Genomic DNA, 27,414 nt, shown 5'->3' on the forward strand with positions numbered 1-27,414 from the left:
CCACCCACGAACGCATTAGCGACATATTAATCACATAGCCTATGTATGCAGTTGCAGCAACACAGACAGAACCTGTGGTAGAGTAGGCTGAATATGAAGAATACATATTTGTCCTAAGGCTCTCAGTATAATCGGTGATATTTGAACAATGATGGTGCCACGTGGTGACACTTAGGCTATAAGGAGGCATTTAAAGATGCGGACTCGGCTCTCTGTCAATGCGCATGATACTGCGGTTCCACTACTACGGCACGCTCCAACTCACCTTGAATTGGTACCCGACTGTTCTCCTGTCATTCGGGTAAGAAGGGGCGGATGGATAACCAATACACGCCCCAAAGCCTCAATCACCAACCAATCCAATGATAGTAGAGGCGGACCTGCTGACTACATTCTCGCACTTGGTTTCACTATGCGCTCGTAAAGCTGCTCCGTCTACTACAACCGCGGCGGTGCAGGTGCTCTGTCTCTTTGGGAGAGGATGCGGACGGAAGGACGGGGGAGGGAAGGGATGAAGGGAATCGCAGAAAGGAAAGGATACAGAATATGAATAAAAGGCTATCGATTAGACACCGTGCGGTGCAAGGTCGAATATGAAAGATTCGTTGAACGGGGCACTTTGCGTGGTAATAGCTGGTCGGCAATAGTACTATGATTTGGTATGTGGCCACTCTGATAGCAAGTGTATTCAGCACCAGAGGAACGGCCGCTCAAGGTGAGTTGAAGTGCAATATATATTGTTCCGCCCATAATATATTGTTTTTAGCGTCTGTACTTATGTTTTTCTGCTGGCATTTGAATTTAGTCACGATTTTATGATGACAGTCCATAGCAAGGGCTGTATTTCATTGTAACAAATGGCTGCATTTCGCAAGTCACGTGAAACTTCAGCTTTAGTTAATTGGTATTAGTAAATGTTTAATGGAAAAATAGCTCTCGTTTGAAAACAATACTTGGTTTTAAATAAAGAAATTAAACGTAAACCTATGATAGCCTACATTTGATGTGGAAAATAATTTTTCAATTGCCCAATAGCTTCTGAACCCCAGGCTACCAGGGAGCATAGACCACAGGGATGTGGCATAGTGAGTACAAAAAGCAATTCTGTAGGTAATTGTTATATGAAGAAAGCAAATACAAAAACCATGATTTAATGTACCATGATATCTGATGATAACTCATAATCAGTTGCAGTAGAAATCATAGTTTCACAATTTCAAAAAGGGGTGTGACCACATCTGTGTTTTACATGGAAAGGTAACTAAGATAAGGTATATATTTTCTTTTTCGAATAAGCTTTACATTAGATTATGTTAGATGTTTTGTGTAGTCCTGTGCATCTTGAGATCGATATTTGCCATGCAATATTTGAGAGGGCAAGGTACATTGCTGTATCTGGATGACAAGAACTGTTTCGATTTGAGCACTGCATATCAGCATGGATGGAGTTATTGTCTGGAGAGCAGCAATTATAAGTTTCCTTATCAATAATTCAAGTTTGTTCCCATTTTTATGAGCTCACTATATTGACCTATGGACTTACTTAACCTTGCTTTTCCATTTGTGTCCAGGTGAGGGAGACATTTCTCAAGAGGTCACCTGATAACTGTGACCCCTCATTCCCAAACAAAGAAACTTAGGGCCATGTATTAGTTTTAAACCCCCAAAGATTTTGTTTCAAATATTCTGAATATTCGAATATTCTGGCACTGAAGACACAGTGTTATCTGTGAACAATGACTGTTGTTTGGAAACCATATACTGAATGCATTTGATATAATTCATTGTTGTGTAAACTACTTGGCAATTCAAACTGCATAAATAATCGGTATTATCATGTATAAACTGAGTTGGTTTTAACTTTTTAAATCTCTGGCTTCCATGCTTCTAATGGAACCGAGACCTGTGAACGGATTTATTCTAATTCAACACATCTGAAAACCTTAAACATGAATTATATCCTTGCATCAAACCACTAAATATCGAATGAATTGAGCATGGTCACTTCCTCTTAATTACGTTTATGAATTAATTTAGTAGACACACTTGCCCAAAGCAATGTAATGGGGAGATATGAGCCTATGATCTGTTAATCTACAGTCATGTGTTTTAACGACTATGCTAAACATATATTCTGTCCGTCAATGCTGCAGTCTGTCCAGTTCTGTGGACTATACAGTACCGTGGATGAGGTGGCAGGCTAGTGTTGGAGTAACAGGTCCAAGGCCAGGGTCAATCCCATTTCAAAGCAATCAATTTAGCGAATTAATAAATACATTTAAAAGTTCCTTGTAAAAATGCTATAGACATGATTTTGTTTTTCAATATAACTCCTGAACTAACTGGTGGTTAAATGGAATTGACCTCAACAAACCTCAATCCTCATGCGCCATGTGTCTTCGTAGTAGTCCACTCCCATCACAGCTCATTTTATTCCTGACTCTCATGTTCTCTTACTCATTCATAGTATCCCAAGACAGGGATAATTCTGAGCTGCAGTCTTCATTCCCTAACTCACTCACCCTCCTCTTCTGTTTGCTTTGTTACACCACTACCACTCACATGAGGATTCACTTATTGACATAGCCTCTTTTCACTAGATCAAGTCGTGACATATACTCCTTTCTCACTCATTCATTTGTTGACATCGACTCTCACTTTCAGGCATATGCTCTACTTTCTCTGTCCCAGTCAAGGGAGTGAGGCCTGTGAGCCGGGCCTAGAGAAAGCCCAGCTCTCAAGCTGTGGTAGGCAGACTCCTGCCAACACAGCACTGGGCCTCTCCCAGCTCTTTCTGCTTTCTCCACTCCTCTCCGCTCAGCCAGTACCATCCCTGTGGAATCTCCCTGCAAACAAAGCCTAGGGCATTCTGGGATAGCCAGGATAAGTACGGGGTCTAGTTAGAGGACAGAACCCCCCTACTGTCTCCTGGGGATTGACTTCTCATGCCCTGAGGAATGACCTCAAACAAACGTCATACCTCCCCACCCCCCCAAGGATAATGAGGAATCGCATTATGCAATGCTTGTGTATGCAGACACTCGAAGAAGTTTGGCTACCAGTCAGTGACTCATGTTTTATTTACTCATTTTATGTGAATCTGTCTGGCCTCACTGAACGTCCAGACCAGACTAGAAGGCCTGCAGGCCCTATCCTCAAGGAAAAGAGCGCCTGCTTCTCTCACGTGAACCCTCAGGGTCGGAAAAATAGCCACGTACTTCTCCAGGCAGCCGAGGAGAAAATGGATTCCATCACTGAACAAGGAGGGTCGAAGGATTTAAATGGGGGGAAACAAATAACAGTCATATTATTGGGCTCAGCAGAATTCAGGAGATTCACTGTAGTGTTATTGACACAGTGAGAGAAAGACAAGATTGCCGCAGAGCGAGAGGGTCTGCAATACATGGTAGTGAGAGATGGAGAGAAAGGAAGAGAGAGAAGAGAGAAAGGAGAGAGGGGTGGAGACTGTAATATGATGTTGGGTAGAGTGAAATGATCTGACAGAGAGGTACAGGCAAGCTTTGGGTTTAACTGAGAAGCTTGCCTGAAAGAACCCTGGCATATCATGAAATTTATTGAGCAGATCCTATCACTTACAGTTATTTAGAGCTATGCTGGTCTGAGAGATTTATTAACGTTGAATAAACATTATTTTCCATAACCCACTGTAATTAGACAAGGCCATATAAGCAAGTTAATATGCTCTAATAGTGCTGTACCGATAGAGCTTTTAATGATATAAATCTACAGCATGGTTAAGGAATTTACTGCCTCTGTTTGACCAGAGTTTGTGGGTACGTGTATGTGAATTGCGTCTCTGTTGGCATATGTGTAAAAATGACATCACGGGACTATTAAACTCCTGGCACAGACACCTCTTCACTGGTCTTACTGTCTTTAATATGCCTCTGTGGCAGTGCCCAGCGGTATTGGTCTGCCCTTTGGGCCTCTGGCAAGCCTTGCCCATTTCACACCATCTCTGAGTGTTCTTGAGCATGTTTTTTGGGGTGCATGCGTATGAGATGTTTGTGTGAGTGTGTCTTCATATCCGTGCATATGTACACGTGTTTATTACATTTACATTTAGTCATTTAGCAGATGCTCTTATCCAGAGCGACTTACAGTAAGTACAGGGACATTCCCCCCGAGACAAGTAGGGTGAAGTGCCTTGCCCAAGGACACAACGTCATTTTGCACGGCCGGGAATCGAACTGGCAACCTTCTGATTACTAGCCCGATTCCCTAACCGTTTATACTTTGTATGTGCATTTGTATTGGTGTATGCGTGCGTTGCTCCGGCAGAAGCAGGTGTCAGCTTATTCAAGGCTGAGGCCCCTCCCTAACTGGGCCCAGCTAGTGTGCGTGGGTTAGTGTGCGTTCATCAAAGAGGACCGGAGGAGGAACAGACTAGACTTGAAGTTCGATGGCAAAGAGGTTACTATCTGTCAGCTGAATCACCCTCTTGGTCTTAAAAGACAGTGGCCAAGTTTTCATACTGCAGGATAGGAGGCAGTTAGCTCAGTGCTTGTGGATATGTGTGGGCCCTTGTGTGTTTAGCCTAGCAGACAAAGCACACTTCTGTTGCTTTGTGTAGGAGGCTAGGGGGAGAAACTGCGCTGTAGTTGGTGGTGGCTATGTTGGATGAATTATATACAGTTTAGAAGAAAAAAAATCAGTAGAGAGGAGATATAACACCTATTTTACTGCAGTGTAGTGACCAATGGGAAGCTCTCAGAATGGTCATTGTGTAAGCCTGTGTGTGTGTGTGTGTGTGTGTGTGTATGTACAGTATATGTGTGTATAGGCGTGGGATGAGTGGAGGACACAGGGAAGTGTCTGTTGTGTTACATGAGTCATGTCCAGATGTATCATTGTGATGTTTTTACTCAACCCTGAGTTTGACAGACTGCTTGTGGATCTGCTAGAGCAGGACTGAAAGTCACTGACCTGCTGGTCCTTCTGTGACAGTGGTGTCCTTCTTGATACGGTCCCATTATCCCACAATCTTCATGTAGTTGTTTACTTTAGGGTTATGCACACTATGTAATAGTTCACACTGGCAGTATAAGAATGCTACTGGCTGTCATTGCTTCTAACTAATCTCAATACAGACACTTCACACTTACAGCCCCCCCCCCCCTTTCCCCTCACACACACACACACACTTCTCTAATGTGACCTTCAGCACATGCAGGCTCGCATTCAATTACTGCCCTGTCAGAGGCCTGTCCAGCCCACTAGCTGCATGTCCTTGAGGCTCTCTCTGGTCAGGTCCATACTCCATTACTTCCTGTGCGCCGTATCACCCGTCTATCGTGGTTGTGCACTCAGAAGCCAGTTCTCAGCGTGTCACGCTTTGGCAATGTGGGGCCGTGTAGAGTGCTGCATATTTCATTTTAAGTTCTCTTTTGTTAACGCCAAGCTTCACAAATCTCAACCTTCCTTAAGAGTGCTGTAGATATGAGTCCAGAGCACTCCTTGAACATTTATAGAGAGATTTTCTGAGTCAAAAAGAAGATTTAGGAACCCTAGAGTGAGCAAAGCCTCCAGTATAGTCCAAAAGAATCCACCCCCGAATATTCATATTGTTTCTCATTATTTTTCTCTATATTTATTCACATTCTATGTGATCTCTCATGATATTGGCCCTCATTAATGTCACAAAATTTTCAGAAACATTTTTCTGGCTGCATAATTATTGCCCAAAGTGCCTAGAGCGTCCATACACAGATGTATGATCATCACTGCAAGCACAGTGCAGAGTACTTTTCATGCAAGTCCTATTAGCAGGCTAGCCCCTTGAAAAAAACACTGGTCGAAAACCTCCAGTGGATTTTAACTCCTTGCTGTCCCAGCTGCTTCGACAGTGATGATTCATGTGCTGCCCTGGACAGATGTTGATCGACTCTGAGCAGATGCCTTTTATTGATTAAGTGAGTTGCAACAGAAGGAGGCGACACGGCATGTGTACAGTAGCTGCTGGTGTTACTGGGAGTGAACCTGCCTATTTAACCTGCGCCAAATAATGGAGATTTATTCTCCTGCATTGTGCCTTGGGACATAGGCCGCCTTTGATTTAGCTCATTTACAGGTGAGAGGTAGACATCAGAGATCACTGAGTGAAGTGTAGTTCATTTTCTAAAGTGCATATTAGCCTATACATTGATCTACGTATTTATAGTTTCAATGTCGTACATAAACCACATCGTTTGTTGTCTAATGAGATGTACACTGTGGCTTCAGAGACAGATTTTCTCTCTCTGTCCTTGTGTTCGTTTAGCTTCCATTCCATACCCTGGGTGCAATAAATTGTTTCTCCGTTGTCATAGTTACAACGCTAAGCCAACAGAGGGTGGGCTGGTATCTTGACTTGGGATCTTTTTTGGGATGTATTGGTGCCTGAGTGATGGAGTGCGTGTGGGGTCGGACCTCAACGCACAAACACATAGAGCAGGAAGGCTTGTCTCATGATTTGCACAGCTGGCATTTATGTCTTGTTGAGAGCGTAAATATGTTCCCTTGAAAAAGGCCCCATAAACCCAAGCAGGTCACTGTGTCTCCATTAAGGAAATGAAAACGGCAGTAGCAGTGACCGGGCCTGTGCTGATCGTCCCCTTGTGATGATCTCATAAAGGGATTGGGGTGTTATTAGCCAGGCAGTATATTATCCTGGGTCTTTATAGCAATTCATCTACCCACGATTGCTTTCAGTGGGACCAAGATCCCCAAATAATGTTGAACCGATATCTAAACCTGTGAACTTAGCTGAGCTGTGTGGAGAGAAGTGAAAGGGTTGGTGTTTATGGCTCCCATCCTAATAACCCAGGTGTCCGTAGTACCATGTGACAAACTGGAAATTTTTGTGGTCCAGAAGTGTAGGACTGTCTCATTCCAAGGGTGTGGTTCAGAGGACACTGGTACTACACTTAATGTTGACCCAATTAAAAGATTAAGTTCTCTTCATTCAACTGTACTTCAGAGTCTTTTTATTTAAAAACGTATTCTTAATAAGTTGTTGTTTTCCATCACAGACAGGCTGCAACTGCGTCGAATATTTTCCTGAAAATAGATCTTGTCATCAAGCAGCCTTCAGAGAACTTTGGGGTTTGTAAGAAGTAGAGATGCAATCAGGAGCATATGCACAATGTGGGGAGTGCTAATGAAGCCGGAGGTGATATGAACCAATTTAGAAAGCGTCAGAGTGTTGAGTTTTGTGGAAGACTAGGAAGATTTCGAGAAGATCATGCGACTGTGTTGCACCGGCGAGGAGGTACAGCTTTCCACACAGGCGCATTAGGAGGTCCTACATGGTGGACCTGTAATACCACGGCTATAGTCACAACAACACATGCTCCCTCCCTTTCCTTCTTTGCTCTATCTTTTCTCCTACTCTCTTCTTACCTTGCGTTTACTGGTTTACATTTAGACATTTACATTTAGTCATTTAGCAGACGCTCTTATCCAGAGCGACTTACAGTAAGTACAGGGACATTCCCCCGAGGCAAGTAGGGTGAAGTGCCTTGCCCAAGGACACAACGTCAGTTGGCATGACCGGGAATCGAACTGGCAACCTTCGGATTACTAGCCCGACTCCCTCACCGCTCAGCCACCTGACTCCCTGACTGGTTTCACTCTTGTAGCACATATTACTGGCAGTGACCTACATTTGCACAGCTTTGAGACCCCCCCTGTCCCTCCTTCAGCTGAGTAACTAATGTTGCCTTGTCTGTAGTTTATTTAGTGTGGATTTTAGTATTAAGGGCTGTTTTGTGGTCATGTGGAAGGTCCAGTGACTTGTGATTTGTGCACGTGTACCACTGGGTCAGTCGTTAGGGCTAAGCCATGGCTTCTTATCGTGATTTTTGTGCTCTCTTACCAGGGAGACACAATGGCAGGGCAGTTTCCAGGAGGAAGGTCCGTGACTGGCAGACCACGGCTCCACTTTACAAAAAGTGTAATTTGATTAAATCTGCTCTGTTTCAGTCCCAAAGCTGTGCTGGCTAAACGCAATAAAGTGGATTAACTCTTCCACCGGATTAAGCAGATTAAACTGGTAAAAACAATCACTAACTCATTCATAGGGCCTTCAGAGGTGACGCCCAAAGATCTTTGACCGATCCTTGCCAAAGAAAAGACAGGACTAAATATTTAGGGTTCCAATATGTTTTGTTAGCAAAATACCACCAACGGTAGGATTGGTAGTAACACTGGTGAAAAGCAGAGGAGTTGATGTAGCTTCCATGGAGATGGAGCATTTGAATACTGCTACCTTCTTCCTGAGGTGAAGGCTGCAGGAAGACTCCAGTACATGGAAGATGTACTTCCTGGAAAAATTTGCCTTGATAATGCAAATCATTCTGTTAATGAAAGTGCTAAGTTATTCAGCTGGTGTTACTGGAGAGTGAACCGTCAGCATGTCTCTTGATCCCCAAAGCGATTTTCCCCGTGGGTGAAGGCAGGCAGCCATGTTGCTCTGACGGGGGAGGAGATCCAGGCTCAATGAGAGCGGGGGAGGCAGCCGCAGAAAATCCATTCCCAGAGTGAGGGTTCTGCTGAGGCAGGTACGCTGACCTTTCAGCCGTCCAATAGGTCAGCGCTCGGCAGCGTGCCTGGAGATCCGTGGCAAAACGCCAGGGCTGGTTCCGTGGTTACCGTGGCACTCATAGTAAAGCTCATCTGAGCAGGAGCCAGCTTTGATCAATGGAGCCTTCTGGCCAGCTTGTGTACAATCTGCTACACCACAGTTGGACATACCACATTCACCAGGAGACACCACCAGTAAAGAGCAACTGTGGTAGTTTTACGGCAGAAAGGAGGATGTAGAAAGGGAGAAGCGTTGAGCACCACACCTTGGGCCTAGTTTCTGGACTGTACTGCTGTGTGGTTTCAAAGCTTGCTCAGCAGAATGTCAGTGTGTCAGCGTACTGTAGTAAAACCCTTATCCTCCGCCTCCCCCTTTCTTGGTGTATCGTCTATGAAACTACACTAATATCACTGTGGCTGATCTCCTGTCTCCCCCCCCCCCCCCCCCCCCCCCTCCAGGTGCCCACGGTGTGAGAGAAGAGCCCCGTTTTGTGACGGCGCGAGCTGGAGAGAGCGTGATTCTAGGATGTGACGTGTCCCCTCCCCTGGACGGCCAGCAACCCCCCTACGTGGTGGAGTGGTTCAAGTTTGGAGTGCCAATCCCCTTGTTCATCAACTTCCGCTTCTACCCTCCTCATGTGGACCCGGAGTACACAGGTAGGAGCTCTCTACCCTCCCAGGCGCCTTACTAGACATAAAGCTCTACTGGGGCACAGGCCTCTACTTATTATATGGACAGTTCAGGGACGTAAGTTTGACATCAGCTTTGGTAGGGACATCGATAGTTAATGCAAGCCAATTTTTTTTCGGAATAACTAATACACAAATACTGTTTTTTGAGCTTCATGTTATACTCATGTTGTTATTTTGTTTGAGTGCAAATAAGATGATCAGTTGGCCCATTATTTAGAAACTTTCTTTACTTTCAGTTGATTTTTTTGATTCGAGAGACCGCAGATAGAGTGCGGCTATTTTGTTGATTTTATGTAAAGCACTTTGAGCTGCAATTCTTGTATGAAAAGTGCTATATAAATAAAGTCTTACTTACTTACTTACTAAGTCTTACTTTCGTAATGTTTTCTCAGCCTATTGGCCTACCTCAGTTATGACTTTCTGTGGGCCTGGACTTATGTTTGTGAGCTGCAGTGGCTATAATAGCAAGCATAGAAGACCGCGCGGACATGGAATTCTGCGGGCACAGATCAGTTTATGTTTTTGGTTAAACTGCGTTAACTTTGATGTATTGCAACGTTAATGTGCTACGTACCTACTCGGGACCAATCCTATGCAATGGGAAGTGATGCACAGAAGTAAACCTTTCATTTTAATCTGATCCTGGGTCTCTTTTTTCCCCTGCGGCGGCGAGTTTAAGGCGGGATGTTTTGCCCTCAAGCGTGGCTCCTGACACACACAGTGGTCTTTATGTGCTCCCCGTCCTCGGGAGCAGGGACCCATGTGACGGCTGGGTCGCTCAGACTGCCTCCTTTTAGTAGAAGCTTTACCTGCTGTTCCCTCCATACCGAGTGTTCAGGGCCAATGGAAGACCAGTGCCTGAGACTTAATCACCATACATCTGCTGAGGCTGAGAGCGTGGAGTGAAATATCCCCCTATCAGCAGTATGCTGCTAGACTGTACTCCCCACACTCACCCACACACTCCCCTGACACACACACACACACACACACAGCACAGTACAATAAGAATGTGGAATGCAGGCATTAAATTCCATAGGCACAAAGGACGTATAGCTGCATTTCACGAGTTCAGTAACACACCAGCGATTGAATAATGATATGTTTTTATTGAAGCAGGGCTGGTAGCAGAGCCCAGCCCGATTAGTGGAGGAGGCTGGTAGCAGAGCCGAGCCTGATGCAGTTTGGTAAAGGCTGGTAGCAGAGCCGAGCCTGATGCAGTTTGGTAGAGGCTGGTAGCAGAGCCGAGCCTGATGCAGTTTGGTAGAGGCTAGTAGCAGAGCCGAGCCTGATGCAGTTTGGTAGAGGCTGGTAGCAGAGCCAAGCCTAATGCAGTTTGGTAGAGGCTGGTAGCAGAGTCAAGCCTGATGTGGTTGGTGGAGGCTGGTAGCAGAGCCAAGCATAATGCAGTTTGGTAGAGGCTGGTAGCAGAGTCAAGCCTGATGTGGTTGGTGGAGGCTGGTAGCAGAGTCAAGCCTGATGTGGTTGGTGGAGGCCGGTAGCAGAGTCAAGCCTGATGTGGTTGGTGGAGGCCGGTAGCAGAGTCAAGCCTGATGTGGTTGGTGGAGGCCGGTAGCAGAGTCAAGCCTGATGCGGTTGGTGGAGGCCGGTAGCAGAGCCAGGCCTGGGGTCCTGAGGGGACGAGAGTGTGATTACTGCGATGCACAGGAACGAATGAAGGGTACATGCATATTTACCAGGCATTGAACTTGTGGCGGAGAGTCCTAGTGGGTCACGGCCGAGCAGCAGCTCAAGCAGATCCCCCGGGAAGCCTGGAGAGACGACAGGGGGAAGCAGAGAAGAAGGGGAAGGGTGGGAGGGTGACGATAACATCCTAGCACAAGGACCAGAGGAACAGGAGAGACTTTATACAGAACTCGTAATTGAAAACGTGGAGTTTGGTTCAGTCGCATTCCTCCGTGCTTTAACTGGGCTGATGCGTATGAGTTGAATGGAGCGAAGGAGGAGTCTTGGTGCGCCATCTTCCTCCCGAACTTCAGTTAATCTAACTCCATGCAATGTGTAGGTGTTAGTGACGCACACAAGGGGACTGTTTGTTGAACCATTTACTTGGTGTAGCGGAGCTTTCCTGACGCTTGATGAGGTGTTCTGAATGACGGCAGGACACATGGTACCTGCTAACAGACAGTCCCATCATATGTCCCTCAGCGTTCACTGACGGCTGTAGGGAGCCTGTGCCATGTGGACCAGGGTCCAGGGCTGTGGGATTAGCAGGAAGCAGCAGATGCTTGGGTGTGCTGGGGGATCTTCATCCCTCCGATCGCAGTGCATTCTGGGTACACCGTGTTAGATGTTAGCTCTGTGACAGTGTAATAATGGCTGTAACTATGGCATGCGCTTCACGCCATGCTACCCATACATGGTCTCCATGCATGGTGTTGACCTGGAGGAGAGGTTTGAAGAGGTTATCTCTCTCTCTCTCTCTCTCTTTCTTTCTCTCTCTCTCTCTCTCTCTCTCTCTCTCTCTCTCTCTCTCTCTCTCTCTCTCTCTCTCTCTCTCTCTCTCTCTCTCTCTCTCTCTCTCTCTCTCTCTCTCTCTCTCTCTCTCGTTCAGTGTCTCTTTATTTTCCCTCTCCAGCTCTCTCAGACACACACGCGCAGACACACTCACACACAATTTTCATGATTTCTCATCTCTTAACCACTAAATAATTTGTTCAAGCAAAAGGAGTAAATGTACTATCATTCCTCTGTCAATGTATTTCTAAGAGACAGTACATTTACTGTGCTTAGCTAAAACTAGATGTCTGACGCTCCAATACTGTTCAGGACAACAATAGCAGAGGGTTTGGGTTTCACAGTAACATGCCAGTCATCTCTTGTATCTCTCTGTGCTGAGAGGGTTCAAGGTGTCAACAGAACTATGCACATTTTACGACAGACTTTTGTAGTATGTAATGGAGTATTACTCTTCTAGCTGTTGTCCGTTAGACAGAGGCTGTTTGTCAATGTGCCCCGCGGTAATATGGAAACGTAAAAACATGTATTTGTACACCCACTCAAGCAAGGAGGCCATCAATAATTCATTTACGATATGTGGTTATGAAGTTTTATTCTATGTCCTCTCAATTATTGAGCAAACGGGCTTCCAATCATCTACCATCTTCTTCCATTTCATCCTTAATCAGATTAAGGTAATATCCTGCAACGGGACAGTGGTTATTACTGTATGGACGAGAAATTAGACTGTGGCTTCCATAAGTGCTGCTTTTGGAGACATTGTAGCTCATGCGTGAGTTCTGTGTTACTGTTGCCAGTGTTGACGTGTAGTGTTCAGTCCGCTGCTCCAGAGGAAGTGCTCTGACATGGACACAGTGCTGTTAGCTCTGTTTACCGCACGCCCCTCGTTCACTGACAGATAAGCGTTGAGGTCGATGCCTAACCTTCACGCCACCTCCCACCTCTCTCTGCACTTCATCACCTGGGCAGAAATAGACCTGACTTTTTACTGCAAGACTGCAGTCCCCTCTCTTCCCTTTTCCCGTTATCCTCATCGATTTTCTGCTCACAACAAAAAAGTTAATAAAATGCGTAAAAACTGTAGTTTTCTTTCCCAGGTATTCCAGCCGGCCAGGGGCTAGGTTGTCTATGGGATCTATATGCATGGCTGGGAACATCTATACCTGACGCCAGGGGCATAGCCAGGACATTATTTCTGGGGGGGCCAGCTCTGGCCAGTCTTATTTGGGGTGGCACTTGATTGTCAAAAACTACTATTTTAAAACTCACACACTGCATCACTCAGATCACCGCACACTTGATGGGGGCGTGGCCCAACATGTTGCGAATATGGGGCTGGTAGCGTAAGTGACAAATGACAATATAAGACGACTTCATAAAAAAAATTATTTTATAAAATTTTTTCAGCTTTATACCATATCTGTTCAGGAGCGTTTTTTTGTGAAGTTGGGGGGGGGGGGGGGGCGGGTCGGTGGCCATTATCTGACCAATGGTTGCCGTGGCCCACCCGGCCACCACGTGGCTACGCCCCTGCCTGACGCTCCAGTTGAACTACTGTAACAGGCAGTGGTGCTAACAGTGTGAGAGGCCTCTATGCTTGGTACTAACAGTACCTCTACGCTTGGGTGAAAAAGGCCTGCGTTCTCCTCAGGCAAAGAAGCAGTTGGAGTTCCACTCTCAAAACTCGTCATGTGACTAAGTGAGTGGCTGTGTGAATGACTGGCTGACTGACTGAGTGACTGACTGAGTGCTAGGCTTTAGAAGCTGTGAGACAGACAGTTTAGCAGCGAAGGTTTTCAACGTGCCCACCTGCTCTCCTTCACTTCAGCCATCCCTCCTGACTTCCTTCCTTTTGCAATCCCAATTTATCTCTTTGAGCTTTAAAAGAAAAGGCAGCCTTTTTTGGGCTTATTGACACTGAGTGCTTTCCTATTTCAGTCCTATGTGCTTCATCAGACAGTAGAAGCTAGCTGGAGACTGGGAGTGATCGCCTCCCAGGTAATGTGCTCCATTAATCCTGATGTTGGCAGGCAGCTGTAGCTAGGCCAGGGACGGACGGTAATTTGTTTATTGTGAGAGGTTGTGAAGTAGTATGGATTGGGAAACCGCTCAAATTCAAATGCAATCATTTTCATTTTGGGCCAAGTAAAATGCCTTTGACCTTGATCCATGGCAGTTGCCACCCTGTTTTATTTAAGTTATGTGTATGATTGAAGTTGAAAAAAACATGGATTGTGCACAGCGTGATCCCTCGGCTTTGTGAGACCAACCTGCTCATTGACTCAAAGGATTAATCATCCAGGCCTGGGTGCTAAAACCACAGTATGTTTGGGTGAAGATGTGTGTGTGCGTGTGTGTACGTGTGTTTAAATCTGGTCTGTAATGTAGCAGTGCTGTACTGGAGAATAACAGTGTGTCATAGAGGAAGCTGTGGATAACATGTAGGTTTTCTTGTGATTGAGTTATGCAGCATAAGCTTACCCTTGGCGCTGTCAGTCAAGAACTATAGAACGGGCTTACCTTTTTAGAATAGACTGACGGTTTGAGCGCTATCTGTGATGGTGTCGCCTCCGGGTGTTGGTCCTAGGTTCTGAACCCCTGCCCCGCTCTGTCTCCTCCTCAGGTCGAGCCAGTCTTCATGGGAAGGCGTCCCTGCAGATTGTCCCTGTGCACCCTGAGGACCAGGGCTGGTACGAGTGCCGGGTCCTGATGCTGGAGCAGCAGTATGACACCTTCCACAATGGCAGCTGGGTGCACCTCACGGTCAATGGTGAGTCATCAACCGAACCCCCCCCCCCCCCCCCCCCCGGCCAAGTCAGCCCCCACTATCCCCTCAGCCTCCCTCCTAGCAGGAGCCACGTACAGTATATGGATGGATTGGGTGATTCAGTGGTATAAGGGTTACGAACTGAATGTGTAGAAAGGATCGTTTCTGTAATGCACTCTTGTCAGAGTGGTGCACCATGGTGATTTATGGCCCAGTTGTAGTTGCTAGACGACCACCAAGGTTTCATTGCGAGTTTTCATTCGTTTATATACGTTTTATCCACACCATATTCTCAAGATGTCTGAGCACATATTTTCTGGAGATACAAATCATACTTGCCAGCCAGAGAAAGAGACTGTTTGACTGTCTGATACATTCATGTCAAGATTCACTGCCAGTTGGTCACTGTTTGTCTTTGATTGATTGTTTGAAATGCTATTTGGAATATGTTTGATGTAGATTGTGTTTCTCCTAATTTTCATTTGATTTTCTCTTCTACCATCCATCATCACATATTCCCATTGCGTGTTTGTTTTTAAACTGATACATTTATCAAAGGTATTTGTCATTCACCATTATTTTTGATGATGTCAGACTACTCTTCAGGTGGCCTGGGGTAAAGGGATGAGATACTGGTGAGAAAGACATTGATTGTGGCCTGCTTGGGGCAATCCAGCCTGGGAACAGCTTGGAAAATCTTGGAGCTATCAAACTGATGACTGTGGGGAAAGAAATCTGCACCTTTGCATTTCCCAAGAAACAGCACCAGTGTGCTAGCCAATCCTGTGTGATGTGTGCCTTTATATTGTTTGCTAACATCAAAAGACACAATACAACAAAGCTTGAGAAATGGAGTATACTGGGAATCCCTCTAATCAAGTTTTGATGGGAACATTCATTCAGGATGAGTGCAGATATAGTTCAGCCATTTATTCAGCTCCATATGCAGGCACACTGAAATCCACAGTACCTGCAACAAGGAAATATGTACATGGTAATTATCTAGGGCTCTCCTGTGCTTCTCCCACTTATCCTTCTCCTGCCTTGCTAGATCATTATTTTCCAGTGCATTTAAATGTTACGGTCAGATATAGTGTGTGTTTGAATGACATTTTTAAGAGATTAAATCAGTGCACTTGCAAAGAGACACTTCACAGAGTGTGAAAACATTGTTGGTACGACAGTTTGCAGCAGTACACTGTCAGGTTCCTTCACACTTTGAGTGTATTTTTGGTCTGTGAACCTAAGCTCACAGTGTGAAGCTCATACATATTCTAATCTAGCTCTTCGCATGCGTACTGCTTGTTTCACAATGCATAAGACACGTCTGTACTGCACCTATGAAGCCCAAGTTGCGTGTGTATTCTACTATGGACATATACGTTCACAGTGGTATATAAACGCAAGTACGAACTTTAGGCTTCAGCTGCTTTTGCATGTTTGTGCAAAGTAGCCATCTGCCCACTGTGGACCCAATTTTTCTGTGTTTTTCTGTCTTTTCCATGATGTAAGGGTACGTGCTTGTGTCAGTATTTTCGTGTGTGTGCATGTTAGTGTGCTCATGAATGCATGTGTAATGGGGTGTGTGTGTATTTGGCTGTTGTTAAATGAGTTCTCTGTCTGCTGGGTTAAACTCACTGTGCCTCTGCCAGAGAGTGTCACCTGCGGTGCCTCAAGGGGGTGGGAGTGTGTGAACATCTGTGTGTGTGTGTGTGTGTGTGTTTTTGTGTGTGTTTGAATGGCCTCCTGTGCGGACACACTGTTTCTTTGTAGCATCAGTGTTCACGCTCAGCCTATTCACTTCTCTCCCTCTAACGCTTTCTATTTCCCCCTCATTCTCTCTGTTTCCCCCTCTTTCTCCCTCAAAAGATGTTTATTCTACTCCATATACAGTGTCTTGTATACCTTGTCCAATTGAAACATCTTGTTGCAGGGTAAATGCAAATTGGTAGTGTACAATACATTTTATTTACAAATCAAAGACTATCTGTGTCTTAAGCCAAGCTATTAGCCGGCATGACCAGCAACATTAAAGTGTTGTCTGTTTTCAGACATCTGTGTCTTCAATTGACATTCAGACATGTCACTGCTGTCTCCTAAAAGGCTCTCTGTAAGGGAGGCAGGTGCTCCCCTGCTCTGCAGCAACACAGACAATAAGGGCAGCCATTTCCTTTGGCCGGTGGAATTAGCATACACTCCTGCTCTGAGTTCCTGTTTGCTGGCCTTCACTTCCTGCCAAGCAGAGAGTGAATTCATGCCTACTCAGTGGCAGGTGTCAGATGGCAAGGCCTTGTGTCCAAAAGAAAGTGAGGCCACTGTTCTGCCCTCTCATCTAATCTCCCCTCCCCTCCTCTCCCCTCCCCTCCCCTCCTCTCCCCTCCTCTCCTCTCCTCTCCTCTCCTCTCCTCTCCTCTCCTCTCCTCTCCTCTCCCCTCCTCTCCTCTCCTCTCCTCTCCTCTCCCCTCCCCTCCTCTCCTATCCTCTCCTCTCCTCTCCTCTCCTCTCCCCTCCTCTCCTCTCCTCTCCTCTCCTCTCCTCGCCCCTCCCCTCCTCTCCTCTCCTCTCCTCTCCCCTCCTCTCCTCTCCTCTCCTCTCCTCTCCTCTCCTCTCCTCTTCCCTCCCCTCCCCTCCCCTCCCCTCCTCTCCTCTCCTCTCATCTCATCTCATCTCCCCTCCCCTCCCCTCCCCTCCCCTCCCCTCCCCTCCCCTCCCCTCCCCTCCCCTCCCCTCCCCTCCCCTCCCCTCCCCTCCCCTCCACTCCCCTCCTCGCCCCTCCTCTCCCCTCCCCTCTTCTCCTCTCCCCTCTTCTCCTCTCCTCTTCCCTCCTCTCCCCTCCCTTCCCCTCCTCTCAGAATCAGAATCAGAATCAGAAAGGGATTTATTCGCCATGAAAGTTTGCACAGACAAGGAATTTGCTTTGGCAGGAAGGTGCATACAATAAACATATACCTAAAATTTAAATATGTGGACTAACTATACTAAGGGTACATAGACTAGCAGTACTAAGTGGAATAAATATAAGTTGCCGTAAATTACAATATAAAAATACAAATATTACAAAAAATACAAATGTACAAGATACCATGTTGTGGTGCAGTGCAAAAGCAGAGTGTTTTAAGCAATAAGTCATTTGAGTCAGTGTGGTCCCTTGGCCTTGTTGAAGAGGCCAACAGCAGAGGGGAAGAAACTGTTTTTGTGGCGTGAGGTATTGGTCCTGATAGACCGCAGCCTTCTGCCAGAGGGGAGTGACTGAAACAGGGAGTGTCCAGGGTGGGAGGAGTCGGCCACAATCTTCCTCGCTCGCCTCAGGGTCCTCGAGGTGTGCAGGTCCTCGAGGGTAGGCAGATTGCAGCCAATCACCTTCTCAGCAGTACGGATGATACGCTGCAGTCTGCTTTTGTCCTTGGCAGTGGCAGCAGCGTACCAGACGGTGATGGAGGAGGTGAGGATGGACTCAATGATGGCTGAGTAGAAGTGCACCATCATTGTCTTTGGCAGGTTGAACTTCTTCAGCTGCCGAAGGAAGTACATCCTCTGTTGTGCTTTCTTGGTGAGGGAGCTGATGTTCAGTTCCCACTTGAGGTCCTGGGAGAGGATAGTGCCCAGGAAGCGGAAGGACTCCACAGTGTTGACTGGGGAGTCACTGGGGAGTCTCTCCCCTCCTCTCCTCTCCCCTCCCCTCCCCTCCCCTCCCCTCCCCTCCCCTCCCCTCCCCTCCTCTTAGTGGTAATTAGAGGCTTTTGCAGGGAGAGAACGAATAACATAAAAGTAAGCAAGAGTTTCTGTGTGTGTATATGTGTGTATTATAGTAGCTTCAGGAACTAATAGTCTTAAAGGGATCTTGTTGCCTTGAGGGAAAATTATTGCAGGATTGTGGAAGTACAGCAAACAGCCCAATGTATGCTGTTCCCCATCATGATTTATCATCCTCTCCTAAATAATCCTTAGGGATACATCTTTCTCCCTCTCTGCCATCTTTCTTTTTATTGCTACCTCTCTCCTTCTCATTGGTTCTGTAACTGTTCACATTGGGGAAAAAAGTTTAAAAAATCAACAATATCAAAAAAGAGTGTGTATCCCTGAGGAAGTCTTCCTGCGAATAAAGGAGATGTGGAGAAAGGGATGGAGTGATGAAGCCAGAAAGAGGGACAGAACATGGAAGAGAACACAAAGTGTGATACTTTGGCTTGGACAATGTACTGTACTCTATAGGCCAGCAATTCCCAACCTGTGTGCTCTGTATGGAAGCAAATCAGTGACATAATGTTTTTAATTTTACAAAGGCATTGAATACTTATTATTGAAATTTGAACACCACTGAATTTGTTGGTTCTGAATTCAACACTTCAAAATTGAAATATTAATTTATTTCAGTGTAAAAAAAAACAAACGAAATCAAGGTTCAGAAATTCAGGTTGCTCAAGTATGAACAGTTAAATTCAGATCCCCCCCCCAAAAATAAATAAATAGAATATAACAAAATTTTGGCTGCTCAAATTCGATTGGTGAAATTCTGATGCAAAAAATTTGAGGCCAAAAAAAAAGAACATTTGGTGAATTCAAAACCAACAAATTTGGTGGTGTATAAATGTCAATATTAAGTATACAATGCCTTTTAAATGTGTTAGATATTTATATATACTGTTGGTAAATGATTATTACAATTCTTACTAATTTAAAAATGACATTTTGCCTTCAATTCATCATTACCGAAACGCCAAAATAGTTACGCTTGGCACGTTGACAAAAGAGCAACTGACATTTCTGTCTTCACTTGCATGCGCCCATAAACATGTATATGTCTATGCATACGCCCGCATACGCCCACTGCAATCCACTATGCATGCATCACTTCCGCAAATTGTACAGGTCAACAACTTCCGGTAGCGAGCAGTTACGTTAGTTAACACTAACACAAAATTGCGTTTTTTTACAGGAGTTAGGGTTGTCTTCCCAAAATGATAATTAACGATGAACATAGGATTATATGTTGCTGCCCTTCAAGCAAAAGGGAAAAGTTAGGGCAAATTGTAAATTTCGAGCTACATCGACAATTACGAAGGTAAGGTTTATCTTCACACACTAAGAGTAGCTAGCTAGGCTAGCTCTAACTATCTAGGATTTGAGCAGTAACGTTAGCTAGGCTAGCTAGCTAGAGCTAACAATTTTCAATTCTCAATTATCTGTCAGCTTGCTTGCTAGTCGTTAATGTTAACTCACATAAATAATTGATCCCTATAGATAATGTAATGTCTTTCTCAGTTTCTAACCAACATCTGGAAAAGAGAGAGATCTCTGTGAGGGCGACCTGTTATCATCAATGAAAAAAAGCAAGAATCCGAGTAATAGCAGGGTTAAAGTAACCTGTTCTGGTTATTAAAATTCACGTTTCTAACTTCACCGGAAGTTCTAGACCTGGCCGTAGTAGTTACAGGTTACCTCTCTTTACAATATGTGCTTACTGTGGCGCTGATGGACGTGTTGTCTTCCTTGATCTCTCAAATAAATTTGACCTTTAAAGCAAACTGTTTGGCTCCCGTGGTGTTAAACGTGTGATAAAGGCAAATTAAGTGAACGGATGTGTTGGGTGGCGGCACAAATATTTGAGCTATGCAAGTGGGCTGCAAAGTGGAAAAGGTCGCGAATGGCTGCTATAGGCCATCTGCTGTGGTGTAGAAGGGTGGTGTGGATGGAGTGGGTTGGGTGGTAAGGAAAGGGAGGGTTTGTGGAGGGTTGGGGTGTGAACACGCTGGTTTATGAACCCAGGAATAAAGGAGAGGTGAAAATGAAGAGGATCTGCGTTAAGTAGGGCGAGAACGTACTGCTCAACTTCAGTAGAACATCTCCCAAGTTCCCTCTATGATGACACCCTGTGTGCTAACATGTTGTACCAGATGGCGGGAATGAACTCCCCTGGTGACCAATCTCCTCGCTGTATGCTGATGTCACTTCCTGTTTATCTCCAGTGCAGCGTATCGTATCCTCTTAGCACATTATTTATCAATATGACGCCATCACAACAGTGATTATAACATTGCTATCCACAGCCTGCTGAGAGAGTAGCAACGCTCTATTATGATAGCACCTGAGGTAATCGTCAGCTGTGTACTTTACTAGCTTCCTTTGCTGTGTGCTTGGATATGAGAGATGGAAGGAAGGTGGGCAGGGTGTATGGGCAGATGTCTAGAGATGCTAATTGGTGTGTTTGTTTACTCTGCGCCAGGTGTGTGTGTCTGTGTGAGTGTGTGTTTAGTTAAGAGCAGGGCAGGACTCCCATCGGCCAGCCTTGACCCACTTGGATCCAGTCTGATCCCTTTCTCTGAAGTGCAGCACAATGCTGCTGTTTGTTATCAGGAAATTACCTTGAACAAAAGAGAACTTCTGGCTCAGGAGACCTGCTGAACAGGCGTTTATTTCCCTAAAAATAGATGGTGAAGTGAACCTATGTGAATATTAGCAGGGAACCGGAACATCTGTGCAGTTAGCTTTAATGGAATCATGCAATGAAGTGTTATATTCCGTTTGATGGTGGCGAGACTCTTCAATGGATTCATGGACAGAAATAGGTCACAGCTCGAGGTAGAAACCCTCATGCTGAAAAGAAGCTGTTTCGCATCAAACTAGCCTGGCTCACTGTCTTGATTCTGAAATATATGATGACTATTATTTTCTTTCCCCACAGCCCCTCCCACTTTTACAGCCACGCCTCCACAGTATGTGGAGGCCAAAGAGGGGGGCAGTACCCTTCTCAGCTGCTCCGCCCAGGGAAACCCTAAACCAATGATCAGCTGGCTGAGGGAAGGGGAGGAGCTAGCCACAAATGCAAAATATACGGTAAGACAAAACGCTAACAGCAAGTACCCAGTATCACCAGTGAAGAGTTACTGCTTGGGTTTGTTTTGAATAATATGTCAAATAACTGATCCTGTATTTTATTCAGGTGAGGTTAAAGCACATTAGCGGAGTCTGTTTCACGGCCAAGACTTTGGTATTTGGTTACTTGGGAAGGTCAGACTATATCAGTGTGCTGTCTAACAGGTCATCCTGGGCATGACAGTGAGTTGCTTTGTAATTGGCCAGTGGAGTGTCAGTCAGACTTCAGAAGGCCAATGCAGAGGGAAGTCCCAGAGGAGGGCAACCAGTGAAGCATATCAGGTTGCAACCCTTCCTACATGTGTTATGTTCTACGTTTGTGTTCCACTTATCTAGAAGGGATTCTCAACCCCCCCCCCCCACCAGCACCCCTCCACCACCTCAACTACTAAGCCCCCACTTCTCTGTGTGCAGAGAGTCTAGGTCCCTCAGCCCGCTGTAGGCTGTACCTAACATTTGGAGCTGCTGTGAGATGAACGGGAAGTGACAGTGTGTCTCGGCCCAGCGCCGTAGTCTGTCAATCACCCAACTGTCATGTCTCCCCCACATTCCCTCCCTCCCTCCCATCCCTCCCTCTCTTCCTTCCGTCTCTCATCCTTGTCTCACACCCTTTTCTCGCTCAATGATTCCCCCCAACACACACATACACATGCATATGCACACACACACCACAGTCTATTCAAAAGGTCAGAACTGTGCAGCCCTGGGCTTTAACACGCTGGTCTTAGTAAACGATAGCAGGACGTCCATATGCATTATTTATCCCCTCCTGCTGCATCAATATTACATTACTCTTAATATGAATGTTAGACTGAAAATTAATATCTACTGCAAACCAAATGCTAGGAAGCAGATAATGTGTACTGCATTTATGATCTGCTGGCTTATCCCCCCAAAAAGATTAGGTTTATATTTCTAAATACAAACATTATCATAATTTTTTTAATACAATAAAACGGATTTAACTCAACCAAACCAAACCAAACCTGTAAAACTGTAAAGAATCACTATCTGGTAAGAAATCAGATGTCCTGTTTGCTGAGCCTCACACTGGGCTCCATAGACGGGGGAGGGGGAATCATGCTCCACAACTCCGACCCCCCTGCTGCAGGGGAGCTTAGCCTGCTCTCAGATACTTCTACAGCACATGTGGTAGAAGGAAACCTCTTCCTCCTCTTTCTCCTCCACTCCCCCTCTTCCTCCCCTTGCGCCGACTCCTCCTCCTTTCTCTTTCTTCTCCTTTTTCTTGCGCTCATCCTCTTCTTACTGATCTCACATTAACACCTCCTTCGGGCTCATATCGTATTACTTTTGAGCAACTCCCTAATGACTGTCACACTATGTTAAATATAGTTTTGCTTCCTGTGTCCTGTCTGTGCCTTAAGGTCTTGCACACACAAAGCTGCAGTAGCGGAGGGTGGCGCTTTAGTCATGTCACAAGCAGGGGGGGATCACTGCTAGAGTTCCCCGACCTGCTCGACCCGAGGCAGGAGCTGTGCTGTGGATGAGTCTGGAGCTGTTCTGCTCTCTTTGCTGTTAGATGGACGGGTGAACTGTTGTAATGCTCCAGGTTTCCTAGACCCCTCCGTCTCTAGTCTGGACAGACAGACGACAGCTGTGTGTGACTTGACTGGACTGAACCCAGCAACCTTCTGAATAATGTAGGAGTTTTGGGGGGGGGGGGGGGGGGGGGGGTCATGTGTTTCTCCACTGCTTCTTGGTTCTTGACAATGCACATGCATTGGCTGGATGAAGACATTCACAGCAGTACGTTTCCAGGGTTACCGCATGGAGAGATTAGCTGCACATCAGATTCAAAGTTAATTAGAAAACAACACATTGATGGCGTCAGTGTTGGTTAATGTTTGTTACATTGATACTTCCAGCACACCCTCGTACCTATTCAAATACCAAATATAGCCTGTACTAAACCGTGTATATACTGTACCTCATTTAGCAGACGCTCTTATAATAATGTGATTATATTTCAAGTTTGTGTGAGAGATTATACCTGATCATCTTTGTTGCTGTGTGGTTGTTGCACGGCTGCAGGTGCACGATGGCAGCTTGACCATCTTGGGGATCACACGCGAGGACAGAGGAGCGTACACCTGCAGGGCCTACAGCGACCAGGGGGAGGTGCTGCACACCACGCGCCTGCTCGTCCAAGGTGATCACTGGGGGGGATTTGAATGAACTCTCTTAATTCAGCCATGGCATCAAGCTCGGACCCCCATATGCTTAAACTGTGTCAGACTTGTTTGGGGAGGTACATAGTAGGTAGTTATCAGTACAAAATGGCCGCCAGTAATGACACAGACGTTGGATGTCTTGACGCGGTGTGCAGCTGTGATAGAATGGTACTGCATGGCCACTACCACAGTAGGATAACTGTAGGAGAGCTTAATGAATTATCATGGTCCTGGTGGACTGAATCCGGTATCTTCCAGGGAGATATGAGAGAGATATGAATTTCACACGCACAGTGGACTGTGTTCACTCTTATTACAAGCTGCACACTTACAATCCTTCAACCACTCATACAGATATGCAATATCTTCAGTTTACTCACTATGCAGTGAATTAAGGTTTGGGATATGTGCTGATTGTATGCTACGAGGAGTACAGGCAAGTCTACATGACAGTCAATACTCCCCTATACTTGTCCTTGTGTGTGCATGTTTGTGTGTGTGCGTGTCTGAGTGTGTTTGTGTGTGTTTCCATCACTGTCTGTCTGAGGGAACATCACTGTCTCTGTCCGGTCCATTAACCCAGCTCTCAGGCAGACACAGATCAGATACGTAGCCCTAATACGAGCCTCCAGTTCCAGCCTGTCTCAGCCTCCCTCTCACCCTCACAACAAGCACTGGAGAGGAGGTAACGGTGTGTGTAGCGCTGCCGGCGGAGCGGACGCTTTCATGGAGGCGTCGGTTTGATAGTGTGGTGAAGATGCCATCTTTTTCTGTCCGTGTGCAGGTGCCTTTGGGGAGGATAAAGTGTGGTAACATCTTCAGGCAAGGATTTAGCTGTAGATGCAGACACTCTCTCTCTCTCTCTCTCTCTCTCTCTCTCTCTCTCTCTCTCTCTCTCTCTCTCTCTCTCTCTCTCTCTCTCTCTCTCTCTCTCTCTCTGTCCCCCTCTCTCTCTCCCCCCCCCTCTCTCCCCCCCTCTCTCTCTTTCTCACTCACACACGCACAATTACCTTGAGATTTCGAGACATAAAATTATAAAATAAAGCTCTCACTTATCTATTCTTAAATAAATGCATCTGAGATACGATCTGATATGATCAAAATGTGTCTATGTCTGCGAGCTACGTGCTGAATTGCTGAAGGACCATCTGCAGAAGGTGTGTGTTGAAATGGGCCAGGCAAGTTGTCTGAGCAGGAACAGTAAGATAGCTAAGTAGTCATGACTCTCACTCTAGTGATCTATTTTTTATTGTTATGAGTCAACCACCCCCTTCACTACTCTCTAATCTTGTGTAAACGATACCAAGATGAAGAACCAGGAGGCTTGTTGCTGGTCCCACTAATAAAAAACAGCTTAGCTTTCATGGCTTGTAATGATTTACAGAGAAACAGGAGCACCCCTGAGGCTCTGGGTATGCCCAATGTGAAGAGCTGGTAAGCCCTGTTCCTGCCTGGGATGTGTGCTACAGTACAGTACCTCCCCTCTTACTGTAACCCATCGCAGGCCGTAGAGACGTTAGATGGATCCTATTACAGCTTTAGCATTAGCATTAGCTCTGTCTGCCTCTGTGTAGCCTGTCCATATCCTTGAATGTATGGAAGGCCAGAAGGAACCTGAGTGGGATTATGGTGGAATCATGGGGGAAAGAGTATATTTGGAGATAAACCAGAAGACTTATTTTTTACATTTCAAGAATGTTGATTTTTACTTCTCCCGTGTGCAGTCCGCTGTCTCACAACTTTAAACCTGTTCTCTTTTGAAACACGCTTTTTGGCCAAGTAAAGGTTGCTGTGGGCTTCCAACAGGAGCCAAAAGTTGTCCTGCACTTGTTTTTAAAGGCTAATGAATTTTTGTCAATATTGTATGACAAATGTCTCATCTGAACAATTATTGAGCATATTCTCCAGACTGTAATAATCCAACGTCTTTTTCTCCTCTATGTTCCCAGGCCCACCGTATATTGTGACACCACCAGAAAACATCACTGTAAACATATCCCAGAATGCACTCTTCACCTGCCAAGCCGAGGCGTATCCTGGCAACCTAACCTACACATGGTTTTGGGAAGAGGATAACGTCTACTTCAAGAAGTAAAGTCATGATCGATATCCGTCCTGTACTGTAACACTGTCCAGCGTGTGGATGTGTGCAGGAGCATGTGTGCCTGCACGTGTGTGTCAAACTGTCCAAAGGTCTAACTAATGAATAGTTAAAGTCCCAGATTAGGTGTTCCTCTTTTCCTTTTGTCTGTTTTGTTTCTTTTCTCACCCTCAGCTTTCCTGTAATGTACTTGAATGTTTGTGTGGTGTGTGCGCATGTGTCTTTGCAGATGCTCTCTCTCATTGGATTTGTGTGCGTGCCTTCCTGTCATCCTGTGTGTGTGTGTGTGTGTGTGTTTGTGCGTGTGTGTGCGTGCGTCTTGATGCCCCAGAAACAGTTAGAGTTGTCCCAGCAGGGGGCCGTCTGGCGTGGGCCAGGCGGGTTAGCATGCTCTGATGACAGCATCACATGACTCAGTGCTTGTGTCATCATCACATGGGGCTGATCTGAAGCGTAGCCAGCAGCTCTGCCAGACTCCCTGTAGCAGCCCTCAAACTGAGACGCTACACACACTCAGAGACACACTCAGACACACATTCAGACACACATTCAGACACACATTTAGATACACACTGGTACACAGTCAGAGAACCAGCGTACCAGCGAACCAGCGTAAAAACCAGTGTAATAAAAGTCGCTCTGGATAAGAGCGTCTGCTAAATGACTAAATGTAAATAGGTGAAGAAGAAGACTACAGAAAAAATATTGAGGACAGTCTTTCAGAGCCTTTTTTTGTCAGGAGGAGCAAATACAGACATCACATGCAAGGGAACATGTTCTATGTAACAGTTGTTTGCTTTTTTTTAGAAATATGCATTCTTTGTCAGTGAAAATATAATGTCTTTCAAAAATACAATATGCTACAGAACGTTAGGATATAAGGGAATCATAAGCATTGAATTAATCCACACTTCCCATCAAATGGCATCTTCAAAATGTGCCCACGCAGTGTCTAATTGGCTGGTCATTTGTTTAAAACACAATGGGAATATAAGCCTCTGTTTGTGGTGCCTCATTTCATGTGGCAGTGAGAGAAAACACGAGGTGATTTTGGTAACAAGGGGATTTGTCTGACAACTGCTCCACTTTCTGGAGCCCATCTGAAGCTGGCATGCCGTCTGACTCTGTGCTGTCCTCTGCTGGCCGTGCAGCAGAACTGCGCAGACGTGCCCCTCCTCCCTCCCGTGTGCGTGCGTGTCACAATGACCCGTTTGACAAATGTCTGCTTCCTATTGGCAGTGACCTGAAGCTCCGGGTACGCATCCTGATTGACGGCACGCTCATCATCTTCCGGGTGAAGCCGGAGGATGCCGGGAAATACACCTGCAGCCCGAGCAACAGTCTGGGAGTCTCGCCATCCGCCTCGGCACACCTGACTGTTCAGTGTGAGTGTTACCGTGGCAACGTAGCAGCGGGGGCGGGGAGCGGGGAGGAGGGCGACGAGAGTGGAGTGGCGGTAGAGAAGCCTGATGCCAGAGCCTGCCTGCTGTCTCACACTGTCGTTAGTGAGGCTGGTCCACATCTCACCGGAGCTCCTCTGACCTCAAAGATGAATTAGAGGATGATTAGTATGCCTCAGTACTGCTGGATTATTTTGACATTCGAATCTCAGTACACCTGATAATGAAGTGATTATTTCCCTCCTAGTATCTTAGGTCACTATAGCAGCATGAAAGGCAATTGGTGATCAGAGATTAATACTACCTTTTATATTGGCTAATGCA

General features: G+C 45.9%; 1 protein-coding gene across 1 annotated transcript in view; it reads left to right on the forward strand.

The window, feature by feature from the left end:
- The first annotated feature begins 651 nt into the window (after positions 1–651).
- The window catches only part of igsf9ba (immunoglobulin superfamily, member 9Ba), a 39,062-nt gene continuing 12,299 nt past the window's right edge, over positions 652–27,414 (forward strand). The window contains exons 1-7 of the mRNA XM_067246421.1: positions 652–715; positions 9,043–9,240; positions 14,381–14,527; positions 21,207–21,358; positions 23,450–23,567; positions 25,539–25,680; positions 26,930–27,075. Coding sequence (XP_067102522.1) covers positions 652–715; positions 9,043–9,240; positions 14,381–14,527; positions 21,207–21,358; positions 23,450–23,567; positions 25,539–25,680; positions 26,930–27,075 — 967 coding nt within the window. The remainder of the gene's footprint in view (positions 716–9,042; positions 9,241–14,380; positions 14,528–21,206; positions 21,359–23,449; positions 23,568–25,538; positions 25,681–26,929; positions 27,076–27,414) is intronic.

Source organism: Osmerus mordax, chromosome 11 (assembly GCF_038355195.1).
Source record: "Osmerus mordax isolate fOsmMor3 chromosome 11, fOsmMor3.pri, whole genome shotgun sequence".
NCBI classification, from domain to species: domain Eukaryota; kingdom Metazoa; phylum Chordata; class Actinopteri; order Osmeriformes; family Osmeridae; genus Osmerus; species Osmerus mordax.